General features: G+C 40.4%; 2 protein-coding genes and 1 long non-coding RNA gene across 7 annotated transcripts in view; 2 read left to right on the plus strand and 1 right to left on the minus strand.

Moving 5' to 3' along the window:
• Window positions 1–4,348, plus strand: part of tep1 (telomerase-associated protein 1) — a 30,493-nt gene extending 26,145 nt beyond the window's left edge. Inside the window, exons 48-55 of the mRNA XM_086042341.1 lie at window positions 146–279; window positions 360–481; window positions 573–722; window positions 1,444–1,543; window positions 2,477–2,630; window positions 2,720–2,802; window positions 3,718–3,822; window positions 3,903–4,348. Of these exons, the coding sequence (XP_085898467.1) occupies window positions 146–279; window positions 360–481; window positions 573–722; window positions 1,444–1,543; window positions 2,477–2,630; window positions 2,720–2,802; window positions 3,718–3,822; window positions 3,903–4,022 (968 nt within the window). The 3' untranslated portion in view covers window positions 4,023–4,348. The remainder of the gene's footprint in view (window positions 1–145; window positions 280–359; window positions 482–572; window positions 723–1,443; window positions 1,544–2,476; window positions 2,631–2,719; window positions 2,803–3,717; window positions 3,823–3,902) is intronic.
• On the minus strand, window positions 3,755–13,157 carry LOC147141300 (uncharacterized). Its single transcript, XR_015088286.1, has 3 exons — window positions 12,911–13,157; window positions 10,629–10,738; window positions 3,755–4,009 (listed from the first exon to the last, which is right to left on the minus strand). It is a non-coding gene; the product is annotated as an uncharacterized LOC147141300 (long non-coding RNA).
• Window positions 4,950–22,714, plus strand: apol1 (apolipoprotein L, 1). 5 transcript variants are annotated; one of them, XM_086042343.1, is made up of 36 exons: window positions 4,956–4,991; window positions 5,070–5,214; window positions 5,292–5,345; window positions 6,691–6,750; window positions 6,836–6,895; window positions 6,989–7,054; window positions 7,235–7,306; window positions 7,373–7,444; window positions 7,512–7,568; window positions 7,703–7,774; window positions 7,845–7,913; window positions 7,985–8,041; window positions 8,816–8,869; window positions 8,942–9,013; window positions 9,079–9,144; window positions 9,229–9,294; window positions 9,368–9,439; window positions 10,646–10,765; window positions 10,825–10,872; window positions 10,956–11,030; window positions 11,116–11,235; window positions 11,357–11,410; window positions 12,933–12,986; window positions 13,075–13,152; window positions 13,237–13,296; window positions 13,381–13,458; window positions 14,541–14,597; window positions 14,671–14,733; window positions 15,567–15,620; window positions 15,711–15,791; window positions 15,887–15,937; window positions 16,402–16,437; window positions 18,377–18,454; window positions 18,546–18,585; window positions 18,846–18,897; window positions 20,372–22,714. In XM_086042343.1, exons 2-36 carry the CDS (start codon window positions 5,212–5,214, stop codon window positions 21,327–21,329), a joined length of 3,129 nt encoding a protein of 1,042 aa, XP_085898469.1. In that variant the 5' UTR covers window positions 4,956–4,991; window positions 5,070–5,211; the 3' UTR covers window positions 21,330–22,714. The 5 variants fall into 5 exon arrangements, with proteins under 5 accessions (XP_085898468.1, XP_085898470.1, XP_085898471.1 ...); XM_086042342.1 differs by having other exon boundaries at window positions 4,950–5,214; XM_086042344.1 differs by having other exon boundaries at window positions 4,950–5,214; window positions 15,714–15,791.
• The last annotated feature ends 1,702 nt before the right edge of the window (window positions 22,715–24,416 follow it).

Below are 24,416 nucleotides of genomic sequence, written 5' to 3' on the forward strand. Positions count from 1 at the left end.
AGGAAACTCCTCCCTTTAAAAATGTACAACTGAATAAGTATTTTCATAACAAACAAAAAGAGTCCAGTTGCTTCCCTTCAACCTTTGCGCACCACTTAGTGATCCGTGTCTTGGCTAACAAGCCCACATTTTATCGTCCGTACAGAGCGGACCCCCAGCCTGCGAGGCGCCGTCACGGCTCTCTGCTTCTCCGACTCGGACAGTCACGTGCTGCTCGCCGGCTACGAGTCGGGCCTGCTGGAGGTCTTGCGGGACGGCCGAGCGGTTGGACGCATGCAGGCGAGTTTCGTGTTGACACCCTTGACGACGATGTCGTCAAACCCACGCCATTTTGTTTTTCTTGCTGCTGTTGTTTTCAGGCTTCAGACAGCAAGGTCGTAGCCATCTGTTCCATGCCCAATAGCCGCTTTGCTGTTAGCTACGTGGGCTGTTGCGTGGATGTGTGGAAGCTAGTGTGGAATCAGGAGCGCAGCACGGCCAGGTAGACGGGGAAAAAAAAAAAAAAAAAAAAAAAATCGATTCGTATCTCGATACAAGGGGCGCAATACGATTCAAGGACTTTTGTGTTCCAGCGTGGTCAAGGTGACGTCACACCAGGTGACGGAGCAAGTGGCCCACCTGGCGTACTGCTCCCTTCTCATCGGCGTGTCCAGCAGCGGATCAATTTTCGATGTCACCTGCAACAACGACGAAAATAAGCGGTGGTCAATGATGGTCTGCAGGTAGTCAGTCGCTCTCCGTTTTGGGTCGGGCCGGTTTGATTTCTTCCACGTAACCCTTACATACCGTCTTTGCGCTCAGTAATTTCTGGATCAGTTTCAACCTGAGCCAAGGAAATACTCATTATTAAAGTTAGGAACCACAGTTCTTCTCTAAATGTATTATTAGCCTGTGTGACATTAATGGGTGATTGAAGCAATATTTCAAAGAAAATGTCAAGTATATTTTTGTCACACCCTGTATGACTTCTGCTCCTATGTTGAGGATGTATGTTGATTCTTTTGCTCTTTTTATCCTTTCGCCGATTCAAGATTCCCACATGAGCTTTCAAACACCAAAGGGTGCATGTTTCTGCAGCAACCTGTACAAATATGGTGGTGCATTTCAAGCTTCCTCTTAACATTGTTACAGTTTCAAGATTCAATTTCCTCGATTAAACACACTGGTAGATCTAAAATCCATTTTAGTCAAATTTGACGCAGAAGAACCTCATTGTACACAAACTTGGCAACACCTGTCCAAAGAATTCAAATTTGAAAGAGTTTTATCTCTATTTTCCGTCTTTTGACCAATAGTCATGAAAGTCCATGGGGAAAGAAAGACAGTATTTTTATTTCTGTCAAATATCAAAACGGGTCAATTTTGACCTGAACACTGTTGTATGTGAAGTTCAGTGACGCTTGCTTTGAACGTGTGTGTGTGTGACTTTGTGAATTTGTGCAGCTGGAACCACCAAGTGGGAGTTTTGGGACTCATCCGAAACGACGAGAAAAGCATGTGGCTGTTGGGCGAGTCGAACGCGAAGGTCCAAGTTGGCTTCATCGTGAGTTTACGTCCACCACCGCTGTCACGGCTTGTAATTGTAGTGCCGTTCGTCACTGTGATCGCACGCAATCGCATGGATCATCTGTTATTACTTTTCGGGAGTTTGCTGGTGGCGCTTCATAATTGATTGGGGGTACGTCGGGATGTTGAAGGTGGTGCATTTAGATCAGGGAATGGGCAACTTAAATGATGGAGGGCGGGGCCACAATTTTTCATCGGTGCTACTGCACCAAATACATGCATTTGTCTATTTTTTTATTGACGTACATCACGGTATCTTAATATATTTCATCCTCAATGCATGTCAAAAAAAAAATTAGTACCCACCTCTGATCGGGATGTTGAAAGTGGGTGTGTCAGGATGTTGAAGCGGACTTTGTCGGGATTAAGGGGGGGCCTGAGGATTCCTGCCATTTTTAATTTAAGTAAAATATTATCGTATAATGTTGTACTTTATATAGACACCGTTAACAATTAAATAGAAGGTAAAGATCAAAGAGTTTGTGCCTCATTTAATGCTGCAGTTAATTCATTTTGCTGCTCCTTTTGGTGTGTGCGCCCTTGCCACCATAAGGCAGTGTAATAATAAAACTTTTTTTTATCACTGTAATCGACGCAGTAAGTCATATTGGTCGTTTTTTTTGTAGAGGATAAAGAATATATACCTGAGTATTGTCATCTGTCTACATGTGTTGCTCCAGAGTTCTTGTTCAAATAGTCATTGCGTAACGGGTTCTAAAACTCCTTGGCTATACATACTAGCGATGCTAACCGTTAGCATGTTAATACCGTCTTCCCTGATATGTTAGAATTAAGATGAATGGACTCTTGTAAGGCGAAGCTCTGTGGTTGCTTTAAAATACATAATGTGTGATTTTATTATCCAATGTCATAGTCACTGTTGATCTAAGTGTTCTGTCTTGGTTTTCAGTTTGCTATGGGCCCACAGAACACCATCAATTCATCTTTCAGCTCCATGACCCTGGAGACCAACACGTCGGAGGGGGAGCAGGAGGAGGAGGAGGAGGAGGAGGAGGAGAAGGAGAAGGAGAGCGACTTGATAACGGCCGTGACCATTGACAAAGGTGCTATAGCGCAAACAAAGCAGCTGCTGCTTCTGCCTTGTTATGGCTCTGTTGTCTAATGTGCTTGTGCTTTTTTTTTTTTTTTTTAGAATTTGTGGTGTGTGGAGATCTGGCAGGGAACATGTGGTTCAACAAGCCACCACAAGTCTCCACGTGGAGCAGCAGGAAGCCTGTAAGTCACCATTGTGCATAATAATCTGCTCTAATAATTGAGTTTTTTAGGGTGCTCGGACCTTGTTGAAAGGGTGAGTTGGAATTGTCAGGGGTGTGTCAAGATTGAAGGCAGTGCAGTTGGTTTTAAGGTGGCAACATCACATTTTTTCAATTTTGTTCCATAAATTACCACCTTTAACAGAGACACACTTTTGCTTTGTTTGTCTGACTTTCTTTTTTTTTTTTTTTTATAAAGACACTTGAACCCCTCAAGCCATAACTATTCTCTGATTTCAGTTTCTGAGTAATGTGACAAAGTTGGTTTTTGTATACTTCGTACATCATTTGTGCAGTTTTGAATTCAGCTAGGTCATAGAAGCTGAGTGTTTAATCTGATATATAGTTGATTGGTTGGTTCTATATAATTTGATAGGTTAATAATCCAGATTGCTTTTTTTGTATCTTAAAAAATAGATTGTTTTGTCGGTATTACCCCAAATCGCCGCAAAATAAGTCGGGTAAAGCAGTAAGAATGAGCAATATAATGTGTTTAATAGGAATGTCAACCGTCCATTTTATCGATTAATCGAAATCAGAAAATGCATAATTGTAAATTATGATTCAGTTATGAGTTTGGTCCATAAGCATCGCTCAGGAAATCGAAAATTGTTTTCCGAAGTAAAAGCGGATAAATGCAAATGTATTATTTCAATCTGCTTTCATGGAGGACTACAAAAATATGAGACTTTTTACTGATGAGAGGCTGAAATTCAGACGCTTTGAACAATTTTAAGTCCTCCGAACAATTGATTAGTTGTTGCTTAATCGTTGAACCGCTCGCTAGTGTTTAATGATTTCTGCTGTTGGACGGGTATGCTCATGTGGCGTTCTGAAAAGCGCCTTTGTTAAATTGAATTATGTGCCCCCCACCCAGGCCCACCATGACAGGATCAGTGTCCTAAAGCTCACCAGTAGCCTCATCATCTCGGCCTCCTTCGACAGCACTGTGAAGCTGTGGGAAAGAAGCACCAAGAAACAAGTCAGTCGCCGCCATTTCTCCGCTCTCTTTTCCCTCTCATCACTTTAGTTCATCATTCCTTCTCTCGCTTTTTTTTCCAGGTGGGAATGTTTGTGTGCGGTGGCCCCGTGGTCTTGCTGGAGGTGAACCCGGAAGAGCCTTCACAGATGGTGTGCGGTGACACGTTGGGGAAAGTTTACTTCCTCTCCTGGAGGGAATAGAAAAACACATGACACTAATTAATCAAAGCTTACTTCACCTTATTCCCAAAGACTATTTGAATTTGTGCAATATATATCAGAAAGAAAAATATGTGTAATTTTAGTTATGAAGGGAGCTTTATGCTGGCATGCTCACATGTGCCTCTGGTTTACTTGCATAGCAGACTTGTATACAACTTATATCAGCTTTTGTGTGAGCTAAACTTCTGTTTCTTGTTTGAAAATCACTAAAGATGACCTATATTATAAGTCTCTGTTCTGTTTACAGCCGATAATGAGGATGTGTGGAAAATGGACGATGGAAGAATAAATTGTTTCAAACTGCACTTGTTTGCTCTTTAAGACACATTACATAAAAGAATCACGTTTCCTTTCTGTACAACTTGAATTTGTTGATGAGACATTGACATTGGCAGCAAAATCCACTTCCGGGGGCGGCCATTTTGCTACTTGCTGTTACAGATGCTCAGGACTCAGATGACGACCAATCACGACTCAGTTTGTGATGGTCACATGACCAAACTCAGAAAACATAATACCGTGTTTAGACTAGTCTGGGCAAATATAATATATTGGAAAGAAAATGTTTGACTTGCCTTGATCCTTTAACATTGCATTATCAAAGAGAGCAAGCCATTCAACTCTTAAGATTGTTATTAATTAGCAAAAATAACAACCACACGTATGGACTGACTTGGGGGGAAAAAATTATTTACCCAACTGTGACATAGGAGATTCCTTCCCAACGCCAGCTATATGGTGGCTTTGTCTGAAATTTAATGGTAATTTTAAAACGACATGAGACGTTTAGAGGCTTCACGGAAATATCAGATTCGACATTGAGATTTCTGAGTTGCCTTGGACGCAGCACAAAACACAACAATCTCGCTGCCAGGTGAGACAGGCCACGCCCTCCTTCTCCTCCTCCTCCTCCTCCACCTCCAGTAAAGACGAAGGCTCGTGGAACTGGTTCGTCGGGATTTTGAAACGTTGTTATTGTATAAAAGTCGTCACAAGGAACTGAGCGAAGTTTTTTTTCTCTCCAAGTGATCACTGATCAGGGGTGGGCGGAACTTTCCAGCTCAATAGCCCGGCGGAAAGCTCCTTCACAAAAAGAACCGGGGAAGAGGACGTGAAGAATCTTCACGAGTTTGCTTCGGAGTGAAGCAAACGCTAAAACAGACTCAAAATGGTGAGCGAGTGGAGCTTTGCCACACACTTGTGTCGTTGTCGTCGTTAGTGTTTCACACTTTCAACGTGTTTGGGCAGGATCGGTACGGCGACCTTGATCTGGACTTGGAGTGTGATGGAGGAGACGTCGCGGTGAGTACTAAATTGACAATAGATATTGTTTTAGGGCGATAATATTGTTGACAGTCGTGATTTCCAACCTTAAAACTCATCTGTAAGCGCAAGAGAAGTCCGCGACATTGGCAACAATATGCAAACGTTTCACTTTTAACTTTGATTCACCAGAGCTCCGGGCAAGGAGCTCAATAATGGGCTGCCTCAGCAAAATGTTTTTTTTTTTTAATATAATAAACATTTTCCTGGTTAAATAAAAGATATTTACAATCCGTAATATACCTTAGCATAACTCATTATGACAAAATATGATATCTATATATAGTAAAAGAACAGGTGAAAAAGTATACTCATAATAATAGTATAAAAGTCACTTTTCGGAGTGTTTGCAAAAAATGTCCAATTAATTGTAACTAAGAGACACAATATAGTATCAACATTGATAATCAATGTTGAGGTGTTGATACTAACCCCGTATCAATACTGAGGTATTGATTAGGTTATCGATTCCACTCAAAAAGAATAAACGACTGTCATTTCCCCTCAGGACAGAAATAAAGCGTGCAATAAGTACAATGACATTTGTAATTGCTATTGGTCACGTGTTGACCTTTAGAGCAGTTTTCTCATTTATTTTCTGTTACACTGTGTCTGTTACACATTTTCTGTGAAGAAAATATTTCACACACCCCAAACTCTCCGTCGCGACTATAAATGTTATCATTTGTCCATAAATACGTTTCTCTAAAATACACCCTGGCATAACATTGTATCGTTATTAATCTCTTCGCGCACTCTGACAATGACAGCACCACTGCCACCTACTGTCATGGATGTGCAATTACTCTTTATTCTAGTACTACATCCACCACACCCCAGAAAAGCATGTTCCCCAGTTTAAAAATATCTCTAAATCCAGATGACTTTATTTTGTGCAGCCACTTGGCAACATAAAATGTAATGAATTCAACACATTGTTTTTTATGTGTAGGTTTTTTAAATATTGTAAAATATATTAAATTGTATTTTTTAAGTAATTAAAATGAAGGCTTAAAGGCTCTCAACTTAAACATAAATAAAAATACACACTAAAATGATTATACAAACTAAAAAAAAAGAAGGTCCTCCAAAATACAAATACATAATTTGTTGAAATTATTCCTTTTCAAAGATTAAAACATGCGAAAATCTCAGAAATAAAACCATGTTGTTTTAACCTCAACTTTCACTTGACATAAATCACAATATACACCTGATGTTATTTACATAATTACAGTAAAAAAGGACTCTTCCCAAACCTCTAACATGCAATTGAGTAATGACCACCCTTTGCAGATATATTTTTTTCTCTCTTGCATTTCAGCAAAAAGCGGCATTGTTCGGCGGCATGTTCAAGAGATCCTCTAAGTCGGCCGAACCGCAGGTAACACATGACAATAGTAGTGTTAGTGGCAGTAGCAGCAGAAGTAATAATGATCAACCTTACCGTTTGAATGTTTACAACACAGGACGTGTCAGTCAGCAGTGAACTGTCAAAGAGCAATGAGAGTCTCAACGACAACAATAAGGTCACATCCTAATTTCTATTGTTGCATGGTGTGCCTAATGAGGTTAATGAAGACGCCCCAAATCATTGTCTTTTTTTTTTCTCATGATTTCAGGACAAGGGAGGCATGTTTAAAGGCATGTTCAAGAAGCAGCCTAAATTGTCCAAAGAGCCACAGCAGGTTGTTGTTGATCTTGTTTTGAAATCCCTCATTATTTTGACTTTGCTGACTAAAAGAAAGAAAAATTAAAAGAAAAGACCAAACGAGACCAGCTTCATGTTGCCTTGTCACTTGCTTTCCGTCTTCAAAAACATGGTGTTGTTGCGTATTCTTTTTTTTTTTTTTTTTTTTAATTTTTAGGTGGCGCTCTCACAGCACAATCAAGAGCTTTCGGCCAGCAACGGCAGCTTAGATGATAGCAAGCCGTCCAAGGTGAACGCTTGTATAGTTAGCTCAAACCCGTTAGCCGCTGATGCTAAACTCGCTTGTCCTACGCAGGACAAGTCTGGCGTGTTGGGTGGAATACTGAAAAAACCTCCGAAAAGGGGACATGTACGCAGACCCTCGCAGGTACACAATACTAAGATCGCACTTATATCCACATGAAAGTGTTATAAAATACATTTACTTCTCTTAGGATCTTCTTGACATCGACATGTCCGCCAGCAATAACAATGCGAACGACGACAACAAGGTGAATATTGAATGTCAGTATTTTGGTGTGTGAGAGTACTTTTGTGTTCTTGACTGCTGCGCTGAATGTGTTTTAGGACTATGCTTGACTGTTGTTTTCAAGAACATTGTGTTGTTGTTTTTTTTTTTTTTTAGGCGGCGCTATCACAGCACAACCCTTCGGCTTCGGCCAGCAACGTCATCCTAGATGAAGGCAAGCTGGCCAAGGTGAGCACGCACACGGACAGTTAACTCACACCAGTGAGCCTCTGATGCTAATGCCGCTTGTCCTACGCAGGACAAGTCCGGCGTGTTGGGCGGGATGCTGAAAAAACCTAAACGGGGACACGCGCGCAGGCCCTCGCAGGTGACGCACGATATTTCGATGACACTTATACATGTAAAGTAAAAGTAAAATCTTAGAATTCGTTCTCTTAGGATCTTCTGGACATTGACATGTCCGCCAGCCACAATAGTGTGAATGATAACACCAAGGTGAGTGAGTATTTATTGTTACAATGAAAATGTTTTGAAACCCCAAACTGAACATGTTTTTAGATCCATTTCAGGACCTTTTGGATCTTGAATGCTAACTTTTCCTTCTTGGACGCGATGTTGAATATGTCATAGGATAGTTTCAGGATTTTTTTTTTCTTCCCGAGCGGGGGTGGAGTCTTGAACACAAAGCTAAATTTGTTTAAAGCGGAAGTCAACCCAAACATATTTCTTTCAAGAATATGTTCCCAGCGGGCCCACTAGTTGAAACACGGCATTCTGATTATTTTTGCGTTTATGGAATATAAGTTAAGCAGCAAAATCCACCCGTTTTTAGCCGTGTCGGGGGCGGCCATTTTGTCTTCTGTCGACAGAAAATGACATCACAACTGCTCACAACAACCAGTCACGGCTGAGCTTTTTTCTGAATCTGAGCCGTGATTGGTCGATGTGAGCAGTTGCGTTGACAGAAGACAAAATGGCCGCCCCCAGAGATGGCTAAAAACGAGTGGATTAACACTTATTCCACAAATGCGATATTTATCAGAATGCTTTCTTTCAACTAGTGGGCTTGCATAGAACATATTCTTGAAAAAAATATGATTGGGTTGACTTCCGCTTTAAAGACCATTTCAGGACTCTTTTGTTCTTGAATGGCGTGTCTAACGTATTTCAGTACTTTTAGCTTTGAATTCAATACTGACTGCGTAAAGAAGTTGTAAAATATCTATTATTTGACATTTCTTGAGCTCAATCTGGATGTTTCCCCTGTAGGAGAGCAGTGGAATGTTCAGCGGGATGTTTAAAAAATCTCCCAAAATAACACAGGTGATTCCCCCACCCCTCTCGTATATATGGCATCCTCCTCCTACGACGCACAACAATCTGCTTCTTTTCCAGGACGGTTTGTCCGAAAACGACGAGCAGTCAGGAAGCAGCAACAATCTAACCGTCAACAATAACAATTCTAAGGTGACCATTACTTTACTTTAGCACCGAATAATCCAAACATCGATAGCTAACATACTCTTTCCCAGGAGTCGGCTGGAATGTTTAGCGGAATGTTTAAAAAATCACCTAAGCTGTTAAAAGAAAAGTCTCAGGTGAGCAACAGTGGAGACCTTTTTTTTTTTCAAATGTTTTCGCTAAGTGTATAACTTGACTTTGCATTTTATCGACTGGTCCAGGATGATTTGTCTCAATCCAGCGAGTTGTCGGGCAGCAGTGAAAACCTTTCTGAGGGCGGGGCTAAGGTCAGTGGTGCTCAAGCTAGTGGCTTAACATAGCAGGGACGACCGCAGCATTCATTTCCTGTCGTTTGCGCAGGAGAAAGGAGGACTCTTCAGCGGAATGTTCAAAAAGCCCAAACAACCTGCTGCAACCAGAACTCAGTCTCAGGTCGCGTATCTTTTACTCATGGCCTTGAACGCAACACTTTATAAGTTTTGTAGGCTAAGCTGCGTTAAAGGACAATTATACCAATTTAACTCTTTTGTTCTTGAACGCAGCACAGACTGTTTACTGACATTTTTAGGACCTTTTTTGGTCTTGAACTCAACACTCGACCTGTTTCTTTAAACATTTTTTTAGGGGGTGTTTTTGTCCTTAAATGACAGACTTTGGTATACAGTAGAGCCATTTTAACACTCTTTTGGTGTTGAATGCAATGCAGACAACGGTAAAGGACAATTTCTCAGCTCTTTACAAGCCTTATTGACTGTCTTAAGATCACTACATGACTCTTTTGGTGTCTTGAATGCAACATTAACTCTGTTTTTTGACAATTTTAGAACTCTTTTGGTCTTTTACCCAATGCTAACTATATTTTAAGACCATATTCGATTTTGGGGGGGCTGTTTATATATTCTTATTCTTATTCTATATATTTTCTATGCAGGCCCACTAGTTGAAACAAGGCTTTCTAATTAATATTGCATTTGTGGAATATGAGTTAAGCAGCAAATTCCACCCGTTTTTGTCCATCTCAGGGGACGGCCATTTTGTCTCTTATGTCAACTGAAAATGGCATCACGGTTGCTCCGGTAACGACCAGTTATGGCTCAGCTTCAGAAAAGAGTTGAGCCATGATTGGCCGTTAACTGTGATGCCATTTTCAGTCGACAGAAGTGACAAAATGGCCGCCTCCTGAGATGGACAAAAAGGGGTGGAATTTGCTGCTTAACTCGTATTCCACAAACGCAATATTAATCAGAATGCCGTGTTTAGTGGTAGGCCTGCATAGACCATATTCTTGTAAAGAACATTTTTGGGTTGAAGTTGCACTCTTAACATGAATCACATTGAGTGATCTTGTGTATGAAATGCGCTGTACAAATACAGCCGCCTTGCCTCAAAGGTCACATTGACACTTTTTTTTTTACGTCCACTTCAGAATGAATTTTTATCCATTTTTTTGTGCAATTGTCGGGCTCTTTTGGTCTTGAATGCAAAACCGACTGTTTTTCAGTCAATATTTGCTATTTTCCCATCCCTGAACTCTTTTGATCTTGAACACAACAATGACTTTTCGTGCAATTTTAGAACTTTTAGGACAATTTCAAAAGTGATTTTGCTCTTGGAAACTCACACTCTCTGGTGTTTTAGGAGGACCTGACGGCGGCCAGCGAGCTCTTTGCCGGCAGCGACGGTCTGGCCGAGAAGACGTCGAAGGAGAATTCTCTAGGCTCCAAAGAGAACCTGACGGAGAAGCCCAAAGTCAAACAGGTAACTCATCAATGTGCTTTTGTGACGAATTTGACGAATTAACATCAGTGTGCCTTCAGAACGGCTTCAGTGCCATGATGAAGAACGCCTTCTACTCTGACAAACCGGTGCGTTCGTCCGCTGGTGCTGTTTTCCACGGAAAGCTGCAACATTGCAAAAATTCAAACGATTTGCGCGTGCGGTTGTTTAGGAGAAGGAGAACTCAGATGCTGATGTTACCGAGGAGACGTCGGACACCGGCGAGAACCAGACCGGCCATAAACAGGTTCCACAAGTTGTTCGGTGGAAATCGCGACGCTTCTCTCTGTCAGGTGATTCGATTCATGTTTCTTTTCAACATTGCATTTCAGAGCAAGCTGGCCGGCGCCATGAACATGCTGAATCCATTCCGGTCTGGAAAGGACAAGCAGAGTGATTCCAGCGACGATGACGCGCCCGCCGCCGGCGACAAGTTGTCCGGCCATAAGCAGGTATTGAAACCGTCCTCGTGTTACACCCACGTGGGTTGCGGGGGGGGGGGGGCGGAGTCGGGGGGCAGGTTGTCAGAGGTAATGGTCGTTCTCCATCTTAATATGTCCTCGCCTCCGTCAGAACACCGTGATGGGAGCCATGTCCAAACTGAATCCATTCAGGCCCGCCAATAAAGTAACGTGACCGTCGATTCTTTTTGCTGAGCTTCACGGTGACGGTGACGGTGCTCGTCCGTCGTGGGGCCTTTAGCGGTGATGGAATCGAGAGCTCATTGGTGGCTGTGCTCTTTCGGTCTTGACGACCTCTTGCTGCGTTTTAAAGCGAACGTCAACCCAAACATGTTTTTTTTTCAAGAATGTGTTCCCAGCAGGCCCACTAGTTGAAACAGGCCATTCTGATTCATTTTGCGTTTGTGGAATATAAGTTAAGCAGCTAAATGCACTTGTTTTTAGCCATCTCTGGGGGCGGCCATTTTGTCTTCTGTCGACTGAAAATGACATCACAACGACCAATCACAGCTCAGATTCAGAAAACAGGTCAGCCGTGATTGGTCGTTGTGAGCAGTTGTGATGTCATTTTCAGTGGACAGAAGACAAAATGGCCGCCCCCAGAGATGGCTAAAAATGAGTGCATTTTGCTGCTTAACTTATATTCCACAAACGCAATATTTAATCAGAATGCCGTGTTTCAACTAGTGGGCCTGCTGGGAAGATATTCTTGAAAAAAAATATGTTTGGGCTGACTTCCACATTAAGACAATTCCAGGACTCCCTCGGTTTTGAACGCAACACTGACTGTGTTTTAGGCCGGCGTCAGAGGTCAACTGGACAATTTTATGACTCTTGGAATCTAAAACGCAATGCTGACAGTCTTTAATGACAGTTATGCGACTGTAGACAGCACTGCTGACTATGTCTTAGGAGCATTTCACAACCATTCTTGATTGTTTTAAGACCACCGAAAGATGTGTTGGTCTTGAACATAACACTGACTGTGTTTTAGGACAGTTCCAGGACTCCTGTGGTTTTGAACACAAAGTTCACTGTGTTCACTTTAGGTCCATTTGAAGACTTTTTCTTGTTCTGAATCAGAGACTGGCTGAATTTGAGGTCCAATTCAGAACCGTTTGACTCTTTTCGGACGCTTGAATGCAACCCAGTCAGATCGATTTTATGACTCCTTTAGTTTTGACCGCAATGCTGACTGTTTTAGGACCATATCAGAACTTTTTTTGGACTACTTTAGGGCAACTTCAACTTCAACTATGGTCTCGAATGAAACACTGACATTTGCAGGACAATTTTAGGAGTCTTTCGGCTTTGAGCGCAGCACTCGTGGTGTGTTTGGACAATTTGAGAACAATTTCAGTCTCGTATACAGCGTTGACCGTCTGTTAAGACCGTTTCAGAACATTCTTTGACTGTTTTAGGACAATTCCCCGACTGATTTGTATTTTAAAACAGCTTTTTAGTACTAGAACACAAGACTGAACTCAACCTTGTCTCACAGCAAATTAAACTTTTGGCCTTTGCTGCATTTTTCTTTTTTTTTTTTTTTACACTTTAAAGCCCGAGAGAATATGTCTCGTCGGTGGCAATGCGTTCCTTGCCAATAATGTGTTGACTTTCCAATCAAGTTTTCATACAAAAGTAAACAATTTTAACTTGTACTTACTTGAGCTTCCCTCTTTGCACAGGAAGACACTGAGACGCTCAAAGAAACTGACCAACAAGTGGAGGGCAAACAAAAAGTACTGCACATTCATTATCGTGAGTAATCAGTGAGAGCACACATCCACGCTCTCTCTCAAAATCCTTCCTGTGTGTCATCCTGGCCAGCTCAAAAACAACGGCGCGGACAGAGAGAGAAAGCAGGGAAGTGAAACGTCGCCACTTCCACGTCGAGCCGCCCAAGAGGTTTGACAGCGGTTTGTTTGGACTTGACACTCTGGTGGCGACGCGGCCGCTTTGACTTTTTCTGTCACCGTCGCGCCCGCACAGGAGAACAACGGGACACAGGTTCAGCTCAAAGCCAAGACGAAAGCATTCGAAGACGCAAAGGTATTTAATGAAGGAATTACCCGCTGCCAGGTTTCTATTAACCGCGCTTTGGGCCGAAAAATGGCACGTGCTTGCTTTGTGCAGGACAACAAGGCCATGGCATCCCGGGAGAGGACAGATAAGGAAGCTCCTAAAGTTCCCCCAAACAAGCCTTCACAGGAGGTAGGAGGAGCCTCCAATGTTGTTTGTGTTTCTTTGCGGGCTTCTGAAATGGATCAAAAGAGTGCTTGAAAATTGACCTGGGCCTGAAAAAATCCTGACGCCGTCCAAAAGCAGTCAAAAGGGGTTCTGAAAATGGACCTGCAGTCCATCAGTCCGTGTTGCTTTTAAGAGCATTGATAAAATTGTCCCAAAACACAGTTAGCATAGCATTCAAAAGCACAAGTCCTAAAATGTGTTTAAAATCAGTATCAAGAGTTCTAAAATCAACCAAAAACACACTCGGTGATGTATTCATGAGTCCTATAAATGTCCTGAAAGGCAGTGTAGCATTCATAAGCAGAAGAGGCATAACATTTCTGAGATACTTAACAAGTTTGCATCACATTTATGGACAGAGTCCAAAAACCGTCCTGAAACATAGTCGCCATAACATTCAAATGTGTAAGAATCCTCACATTTTTCGAAAGAGACCGAAGGAGTCTGAAAGTTGTCAAAAGGGAGTCCTAAAACACAGTCTACAGTATGTTGTGTCCAATACGAGGTCATTATGGTTTAAGAAATAACAAGAAAGTTAAAATTGAAACAAAAACTGTAAATAAAATAAAATGAAAATGCTTAAAAAAAAAAAAAAAAAAAAGGACTGAACCTACATCTTATATTTATAAAGCTAACTATAATAATAACGAAAATGTCTTTCATTTTTGTTTTTGTCACCTAATATCATACATGAGCTTTCAGGGTTTATTGCAAAAAAAAAATCCTAATAAAAACCTAACTAAAAACTAAAATTAAGTATGATGAAAACTCCAAAGCTATTATAACATTGGTTCAATAAATAAAAAATAAAAAAAGTCACAAAAATGACCTCATATATGGTCACTGATCAGCATTGCTTTTAAAAACAAAACAAGTCCTAGAATGAATTGAAACAGAGCCTGCATTGTTGATTTAATACCAAGAGTCATAAAGTTGACTCGAAAAATTGCTCTTAAACGCACTCAATGTGGCATTCAAGATCAAAGGAGTCGCGTTTGCGTGTGTGTGCTTGACCCCGCTTCTTACACACCGCTATCGGATTTCAGGAGCTCAGGAGCCGAGCAGCCAACGCGGTTGTGGCCAAGCAAGAAAACCACAACCAGGTTATGATCACGTGACAAAGGAGCTTGAATGCGACTCGAGTAGATGTCTAATCACCAGGCCGTTACCTCACAGAGCCAATCGGATGACGAGTTTCTGAAAGAAGACGGCGAGGGGAATGAGGCGACCCCGGTGGAGGTGAGGTGCACTTGTACCTAATATTTGGGCCAGATCCTATTTTGGGTTTATCCCTCCCGCATGCTTTAAACACACTAAAACCTCTTAAAGCACACTTGAACCTAGAAAAACAGATGTTTTAAAGTACTCTTCAGCGCCTTTTCTCACTCTGGCTGTCAAGGAATAAGAGACTTATCATATGACACCCCTTTGAGGAAATGATTACACCGTCTCTTGCTCGCACAGTTCTCCGAAAAAAGAGGTCGCGCGTGCTTGCTTCAAGTGCTTTTTTCACTCACCAGTTAACACATTAAACAAAACATGAATCATTGCACTTCTATTTACCATAATCGTGGTTCAGCATTCGTGAATTTACTCATTTGTGGATTTTGTGTCGTAAAAAAAAAAAACAAAAAAACTCTGTGTGTATTTTTTAGGATTATTTTTATTCACGGCATATTTGCTATTCGTGGTCTGTCTCAGCACCTATGGAAAATGACAACCACAATTTTGCCATTCGTAATATTCAATCAAATAAAAAACACAATAATTGAACAATAATTTACTAAAAACCCACTGGGCGTGCAGTCTGTCGATCTGGGTGGGCCTGCGCACACCCAGGCCCGCCCGTGGCTCCGCCCCTGCCGTATGATTTTTAAAGTCCGCCATCTTAATACTTACGTGTAACCCAAAATGCAATAGATGCTAATGGAAAGTAGCATAGCTATTCCGATGATTTCCGAGCCAAGTCGGGCTTGCCTGTATACTGTAAACAGCCACAAAGAAACGATTGTTTAAAAATCAGCGCCGTGGCGGTGGCTCACCGCATCTCCCTTCACGTGTCGCTTTTCCAGAGCAAGAAGAAGCAAAAGCGCTACAACCCGTTTATGTCACGTGCCGCTGCCAAAGTAAGTGAGTGTCACGCGTCTTCGCGTGGCGTGTCAGCAACGTCGAACGCTTGATGGCGTCATAACCTTCTTGATGGCGTCACGCGACAGCAGCCCCCGTCGGACGACGAAGGCAAAGAAGAAGAAAACCAGGATGAAAAGGAGGAGGATGGCACCAACAAATCCGAACAGGTCCGTTTTTTTGTTTTTTTTTGTCTTGCTTCCTCTCGCGCTACATTTTTGCCTTTGTCGTTTCACTTACTGATTTTTTTTTTTTTACTTTTTAGGTCAAAGTCAAGAAGCCTAAGCGACACAATCCCTTCATGCCTCGCGTCAAGGTAATGTTCACGCACTGAAACTCATTCACTGCCATTGACTTGTGTATTCTGGGTTTTTTTTTCCGGTGGGGAACGGGTGCATCGAATCACATCGATGCCCAATTTTAGATATCAGATCAGATTAACCTACCTTTGCTCTACTTTTGATTTAGAAGAGAAAGGAAAAAGGCAGAATCAAATGGTTTTGTGGTTTTTTTTCCCCGTTGAAAGGAGAGAGTCTATTCTTTCATTTGGTCGTTTTGGCGTATTTATAATCACTGACCACAATATCGTGTGGGTCTTGAAAATGCCAAATTGCTGTAAAATGGCTGCCGATGAATGAGTTTTAATAGATGGCAAGCGTTTATTAGCGCAGCGTTGACAATGGATTTATTTTGAAAGCAAAGCAAGAAGACTGAGCTAATTGTGTTTTGATTAGAATCCGCTCAAGTATCGTAATTGCCTTTGCTTTCGGTGTGTTGCAGAACAAAGCGGCACAGAGACGGGATGCAGATGCCGAGGTACGCGTTTTGTTTGATTTTTGTTTCAAATAGTTTTGTTTTTTTAATTTGTTTTCTTTTGATTTCATTTATTTTGGTATGTTTTCATTTTGCTATTATTTTTTCATTTTATTTATTCACATGATTTCGTCCTGATTTGAGTTGCATTTAAATATTTATTTTATTTCAATTGAATAACCTTTATTTTCTTTAACTTTTATATTTTAATTAGAATTATTCATATTTGATCATTTTTTTGTTCTAAATCAGTGTGTTTGTTTTACAATTTAATTACATTTTTTTAAAAATTTCTCCCATTTATATTTTGTTAGAATTTTTTTCATTTTATTTTGTTTGAATTTTATATTTTGTTTTGTATTATTTCCATATTTCATTACATTTGTTTGGTTTTATGGATTTTCTTAAAAGTATGTAGTATTAGATTTATTTATGCATTTTATTTTGTTCCCATTAAATATGTGTAGTTTGATTATTTTATATTTAAATTCTATTATCTAATTCATTATTTATATTTCTTTATTTAGTTTTTATTCACATCTTTTTTTTTACACATTTTTAATCAGGCGTATTTCACCAAATGGCAAACGCAAAGAAAAAAAAGTCCACACGAATACCAATAAGTAATCTCGAGAAAGGAATTTTTCTTCCTAAATTATTGTATTATTTTTCATCCTCACTCTTCATGCTTTTTGCTTTGTAAGCTCTCGTATAAATCATGACACCACGCCACACAATGCCACTTCGTCACCTTTTTCCCCAGCCTTACAATAAAGCGCAGTTTCGGTCACCTGACAATCCTCCGCCCGTACTTCTCTCCCTCGTCCTCCGGGACTTTGCGTCATCATCTGTTTTTTTTTTTTTGTTGTTGTTGTTTTTTTTCCACTTTTTGCTCCCCCTCCCTCGCATTCCGAGACAAAAGCTGCAGCACAGCAGCCGTGTTGAAGGCATGTAAGGCGAGATGAGGCCGCCACAATGTGTCCTGACTTGTTTGACCGCTTCCCTGGAGGGAGACGCCGCTTCTGCAAAAACACAACACGCCACTGATGAAGCACTTCCTCCTCTTTAACATGCAGCAGGAACACCTGCTCAAATTGAGACACTGCTACCTCACGAGAACGCTTGAATCGCTTTGGTTTTATTTGAATTGACGTTTGGTTGAAATGAAATGTATTTAGGATATAAAATATATATTTTTAGATTTGTTTGATTCTATGTTGTTCTCATTTATTTTTTTGAGATTTTTGTTTTTTATTTTTATTTAATTGATTTAATTAATTTTTTCCTGCGTTTTTTTTTCTTTATATTCATTTGCATTTTTGTTCAGTTTTAGTTTAGTTCTAATAAAAACATTTGAATTATGTTTTAAGTATTTATTTTGATATATTTTTTAAAAATACCTTTAATTTGATTTAAATGTAGGATTTGATTTTTGTTTGATTTATTTTTTTTAAGTGCATTTGCAGTTTATTTAATGCATTTAATTTCACTTTGTTTTAATTACAGTCAAGTGTAGAATTCAAACATTTATCGCGAGCGTAGGATTTATTTATTCTTCGATTTAATTCATGAAATGATTTTCATTTATTTCAACTTTGGTCTCATTCCTTTATTTTGATGTGATGTATTTACTTTTTATTTTTCATCGAATTAAATGTTTTTAATTTTATTCTCATAAGATTGTAAGATTAGTGATAAGTGTGGCATTTCTTCATGAGTTATTTTTCGGTTTTGTATTGTTTGTGTTCTTATTTTTCTAGCAATCATTTTTCACAAAACAACAAAAGCAGGAAAAAAGTCCTGTCTCTTTTTTGTTGTTGTTGTTGTTGAAAACAACAGCAGCATTAATGTGTTATAATTGCAAACTATTGTGACTGCCAACACTTGGCCCCAATGCAAGTGGATTGTAACGACTAACTACTTAGCACCGCTTGTCTTTCAGAACGAAGGTGGAAACAGGTGTTTGTTCGAGCGGCTGGAGGAGTTCCGCATTGATCCGTCCCAGCCTGAAGAGGGACAGGTCAGTCTGAAAACATTGCATCTCCATGGCAACATCTCATTTACTGACTTTAAGCAATCTTTTTTATTGTCGTTGTTATATCTTCTTTCAGGACATGGAGGGTCTCATGGAGTGGTGGAACAATGTGGAGTGTAAGTTCAAATTAAAAAGCGACACCATTTACCCCGCCCAAAACCTTCGGGACCCAAGCTAGACTATCCATTATTAAAATGAATACGATTCTTGCTTCTACACTGGACGGCAATCACTGAACATTTAAAGATGAATGCTTGTACAATGGTGGTCACGACAGCCTAGAAAAGGGCAATGTTATTAAAAATCAATAGTGTTGTTGATGTCTCTTGACCGACCCCAGATATCTTTTGTTTGTGCGTCTTTTAAAATTCCCCAGCTTGGGAGGACACGCCTCAGGATGAAGACATGACGGAGAAAGAAGAAGCTAAGTGAGTGTTGGGCTCTTGTTGACAGGAGGGATAGACATTCCAACTGATTCCTCCTTGATATTTCTTTTGATATTAATATACTGTCTATATATTGATGGATAATAGTGGCCTTTTTGCCATCATTGGTTCAAGACACCATAAATCAACGATACCCATCCTTTGTCATTAGTCACTTACAGTCATGTAACGATTCACTCAAGTCCCGATTCGATTCTATTTTTAGTTCCCGATTTTCGATTCGATTTAAAAAAAAAAAAAAAAAAACTGCTACCATGCTTGTCTCTGTGCGGTACTGCAGCCATCCACAAATGCGATATGCAATGATGTTTGGCGCAAGCGCATAATTTGATCTACATATTCAAAACGTGCTATGCATCTGGAATGAAAAAAACGTTTCAAGACATCATTTTCGAGATGAAAAAAAAAAAAATTATCGATTTATCAATCGAGCGAATCGATTTTAAATCTATTTTCAATGAATCGTTACATCTGTAGTCTCTTAGTTGATTAGTGAGTGGCTTAAGGGAGTTGGTTTGTAAGATTCTTCAAAATGTACCACTGAATTTTGTAGATTGGTGCAAATGAAGTTAGTGGGTCACTTTAGCTAGTCTTTTACTTAGTTAGTTGGTTAATCAATAGTTACGTCTGTTAGTTGGATAGGTTGTCCGTTGAGCCATCAATCAATCAGTTGTGCAATTGTACAATTTCGCTAAAGTTGCCTCCAAACCCAGATCAGTGAGTGAATATTTTTGCAAAAGTTACCGCTAAACTTTGATAGGTAAAAATGAACTATTCTTGCCAATTTTACTCTTGCTAGTCAGTTTGTTACTTCACAAGTCAATTGGGCCAATCGGAGGAGAGTGACTTAGTTGACTAAACTATTCAAATTAAAATTAGTTCATTGTTAGTTGGTTGTTAGTTTGTGGCAGTTGGTTGATTGGTTCGATTGTTACCTCGTAAGCTAGCTAGTAGAAATATGCAACGGTTACCATTAGACTTTATTTGCAATGTTAGTTTATTTAGTGTGTTGGTTTGTCAATCCAACTGACTGTTGGTTGGTTAGTAGGATTATGCAAAAGCTACCATCAAATTTTGTTGATTGGGATTCATTGTTAGTTAAATACTTTAGTTGGTATGTGAGTTGGTTGGTTTGTCTGTCATTTAGTTTGGAGGTTAATGATTAGGTTTATGCAAAATTTACTACTAAACTTTATTCGGATTCATTGTTAATTTAGTTGGAGTGTAAAATGGTTGGTTGAAAAGTCGGTTGGTTAGTTGGTTGGTTAGTTTGTCCGTAAATTGATTAGTTAGTCAGGAAATGAATTAGTGGGGCTATGCAAAAGTTAGCGCTAAACTTTCTGTCTTGGATTGATTGTTAGTTAGTTGGATTGAGCGCGCCACCACTACATTGTGATTAGTAGCATTAGTTACTAAGCTGCTTGTAAAAACAGCCACTACCGTTTCCTGTGGTCAGGGCGTTTGCGGTGACAGCGGAGAAGGTTCAGAAGGGCATCCGCGTGTTCAACAAGCTGTTCTCGGAGCGCGCCGAGAGCCTCTGGCAGCACGTCATCGACTTGAACGGCATCGCCGATGGCCTGGACAAGTTCAACAAGAACACCAAGATCGCCCAGATCACCGGCGGCTCCACCAGTGCCATCGGCGGCGTGGCCACCATCGCCGGCCTGGCCCTGGCGCCCGTCACCTTTGGCACCTCCCTGATCGTGACGGCGGTGGGGCTGGGCGTGGCCACGGCCGGCGGCCTCACCTCGGCCGGCGCCGGCATCTCCAACCAGGTCAACAACTCCATGGACCGCAAGAAAGTGGAGAAGATCGTGGAGGACTACCAGGAGAAGATGGCGGACCTCAACAAGTGCCTCAAGTTCATCAAGCAGGGAATCGAGAACCTGCGGCGCTTCGACCTCATCAAGATGAAGAACAACGCGTACAACCGCGACTTCCCCGTGCTCAGCAGCAGCTTCTACGAGGACGGCGCCATGGCAGGCAAGGCCATCCTGATCAACGCCAACGAGATCATGCGCGTGGTGCAGATCGCCAACGTGGCGGGCAGCACGGCGGCGCGCGCCGTTCAGATCGCCAGCATGGCCACCGGCGTCCTCACCGGCCTCTTTGTGGGCATGGACATCTACTTTGTGGCCAAGGACTCCAAGGAGCTGAAGAAGGGCGCCAAGTCGGAGTTCGCCGGCAAGATCCGCGAGGTGGCCACGCAGTTGCACGAAGGCCTGGTGGAGCTCAACAGCATACGCGAGGAGCTGCAGTGCACCGCCGCGCCGCAGGACCAAGACCAACAAGGAGACGGCGGCACCGACGAGAAGGAGAAAGGCCCTTACGACTACGACAGCTCGGAAGAAGATGAGATCGACCGCATCAAGAAAGCCATCAAGAAAGACCTCGACAACAGGGAGTACGTGTGACAGACGACCACGGGCCACTGGAAAAACTGAAACCGAACATCAAAGGACCTGTCTGAAGTCCAAAAATATACATAACGTACATTTTCATATGACCCGGGGAGGACTTTAGGAAAAACTCAAATGCACCCTGATAGGGAAAAGAAACGGCACAGTAACTTGAGAGAAACAGCAAAGAAACGGTTAAGAAACACCAAAGTAACTTTTTCTGTAGAGGCCCCAAAATATGACATTCCATGAATTTTAAGGGCTTCACTTGGAAAACATGACCACTTATGAGAACCATCGAGGGAGTAGAGCAAGAGGCAAGGAATAATAAATAAAGATTAAAGAATTTAAAAGGAAGTGTTTTTAAAAAAAATTAAATCTGAATTTTCACTTGAGGAAAACCCAAATAATTTCTGAAAGGAAGTAGAAACAGCAAGTCCCAAAATGTACAACCCATGCATTTATTATGACCCAGGGGAAGGAAAAAAATTGATAAAAGATTAAACATAATCAAGCAAAGTCAAATAGGCAGCAAAGCGATAATAAAGTAACCATTTCAAAACGTTAAAAAAAATATATAATATAAAAATATACCACCATTATAATGAACTAAAATCCCCTCTGATAGAAAAATCTCATTTTGGCGCACAGTGATGATCATGGTTTATTGTTGTTTTTTTTATGCGCAAAACATTTAGCTAACTCTCCCATACCGGCTGGTAGCATTTGTATCTTGGAAGGTCGTAGCATGTCCAATTTTATTCTTTTGTTTTATTTTTATGCTGTCTTTGTCAGATGCTAAAAAACATATTTTAGTAAGATTGGACATGATTACGATCCCAACATGTTTTAGATTTGTTTCTTGACTAGCAAAAGCAAGCTTCAGGATCGCTAACACTAACCGCTAGCTTTTCTTTGGGAATCGATGCTTCTCGTTTATACTCTTCAGAGGCGAGGATTGTGCTTATAACAAAACACGACCGTTTTTGATCGACAAAGAATGTTTTAGTGACTCTTTTGTTTCTTTTTTAATCACACTGGACAAGTGCCTTTTATTATTGTTGTCATATACCATAAGATTAGCTGGCTAACGTTAGAGTCAACACTCGCTGGACGTAAAGTCGAAATATGTTTAATAAATGTTTTTGGAGCAATATTTTATGTTAGCGCACTAGATTGGCTCTAGTGACAATGCTAGTGCCTTTAGCGCTAACTTTTTCACTGGTGAAATCCTCCATGCTGTGTTGTTTATTTAATGAACTTTGTATTTATTGTAAGTTGTCATATTGTGGGTGGACGTTTACACGTGCAATGTATGCGTTGTGTAATAAGGGCTAAAGTGGCAGTATTGTGCAATTAAAGCAAGTGAAGATTCTATTAAAGGCGTGATTATTTTGTAATCAGTATTTTCTTTTTTATGTTGTTTAAAAATAATCCATTCATGAAAAGACAACATACAAAGAATAATCTAATTATGGCTAGCTAGTCATTTTTTTAAAATCAATCAATTTGTAATTTTACAGATTTTATTTACTATCAATATATCAACAAATCTTTCACTTCATGAAATGATAAATGCATTCATATAAATGTCAATTTATTAAAAGATGAATTGTTTCCTATTTGTTGATTTTTGTAGTGAAAATTATACTTTTATTTACTTTATTATACTTATTTCGATTTTGTATTATATAGTAAAATGTAATGAACAGTATAAACTTGTATTAGTTTAAAGAATAATATAACTAAACCAAAAAAAACTCATTTAGTGAGATGAAAATAAATAACCCTGAACACACACTCACTAAGGATCTGTAATCATTTATGTATTTTTTTTTGGGGGGGGGGGTTATATGAATGGTAAAAATTGTGAAGTAATTTAATGGTTTGATCAGATTTACCCTTTTCCACTAATAATTACCATTTAATAAGCATATGTTGAAATGGTCATAATTTCTTTGCCCTTCATTGATTTATCAGCCAACATTGCCAAACCTTTTTTGGGAGCTTATTTTGGGATCCTTGTGTCAGATTTGAGGTTGAAACTGATGAGTCAAACCTGCTGAGACCCAAACACAGGTGGGTTAAGCCCTGCCCCTTCGGCCTCCTCCCCCTCCTCCTCCTCCCAGGTGAGTCACACACAAAGGAAACAAAACAAAAGGTTTCGACGACATCATCGGCAGGTAAAATCCTGGCATTTATCATTCTGGCACATGACGGGGATGCAGTTTTGTAGGGTGTGTTTCTGCACGCATGTGTGTGTGTGTGTGTTGAAATTGTCCTACTGGTAAACAATGCAGGAAAAGGTGGGGCATGTGTGTTTTAGTTGAGGAAGACAGTGGTTAAAACCTTAATTGTCATAATGAATATTTTGTATTACTATAATATGCATTTAGCATTATGCTATCACTATTGTTACTGTTGAAACAACGGGCTATTGGTTAGCACGTCTGCCTCACAGTTGTAAGTTTCTGGGTTTGAATCCGGGCCCGGGCCTACACGTGTGGAGTTTGCATGTTCTTCGATGCTTGCGCGTGTGGCTTTTCTCTCATTTTTCCTGTGGTGTGAATGTGAGGGTTTGTTCTTATGTGCCCTGCGGGTGGCCCGCAACCGGTCCAGGTGCCCTGCCTCTGTCCAGAAGTGAGTCTGTAGCTCACCCCTGACCCTGTAGTGTATAAAGTACTTGACTTGTTAACACACAAGATGCGAGACATTCCTTCAGGACATCTCAGTGCAATGGAAGATCTTTAGGGAGGGGTCAGAGTAGCCAACAAGCAAGAACATGCACAAACAAGACAGCATGCAAAAGATTATATTTAGAAAGTCAAACATAGTTGACAGAAAGGCAGCATGATAACTGGGCATGCCACTGCATAAAGTTACGGTAGGAGGAGGGTAAGGAGGATTAAGACAAAGAAAAATGATTCCCTTTGGACAAAAGAAAACAATACATAAATACAATTAGTAATGAATATATGAGAAATACATTGAATTAATCCAATGTAACAAAAAAATGTTAAGAAAAGGCTTTTTTAAAAATCTAATGTGTGCTAATGTTTATATTTGTGATTTTAATTTTTTTTTAGGTGTACTATTATAAAA

The sequence above is a fragment of the Filicampus tigris genome, chromosome 10 (genome assembly GCF_054856515.1).
Source record: "Filicampus tigris isolate MCC_2025a chromosome 10, RoL_Ftig_1.0, whole genome shotgun sequence".
NCBI classification, from domain to species: Eukaryota; Metazoa; Chordata; class Actinopteri; order Syngnathiformes; family Syngnathidae; genus Filicampus; species Filicampus tigris.

Coding starts and splice junctions, on each gene's coding strand:
- apol1 (XM_086042342.1), top strand. Junction 9,014..9,078: donor TCAACAATAACAATTCTAAG/GTGACCATTACT, acceptor ACTCTTTCCCAG/GAGTCGGCTGGAATGTTTAG. Junction 13,153..13,236: donor CACGTCGAGCCGCCCAAGAG/GTTTGACAGCGG, acceptor GCGCCCGCACAG/GAGAACAACGGGACACAGGT.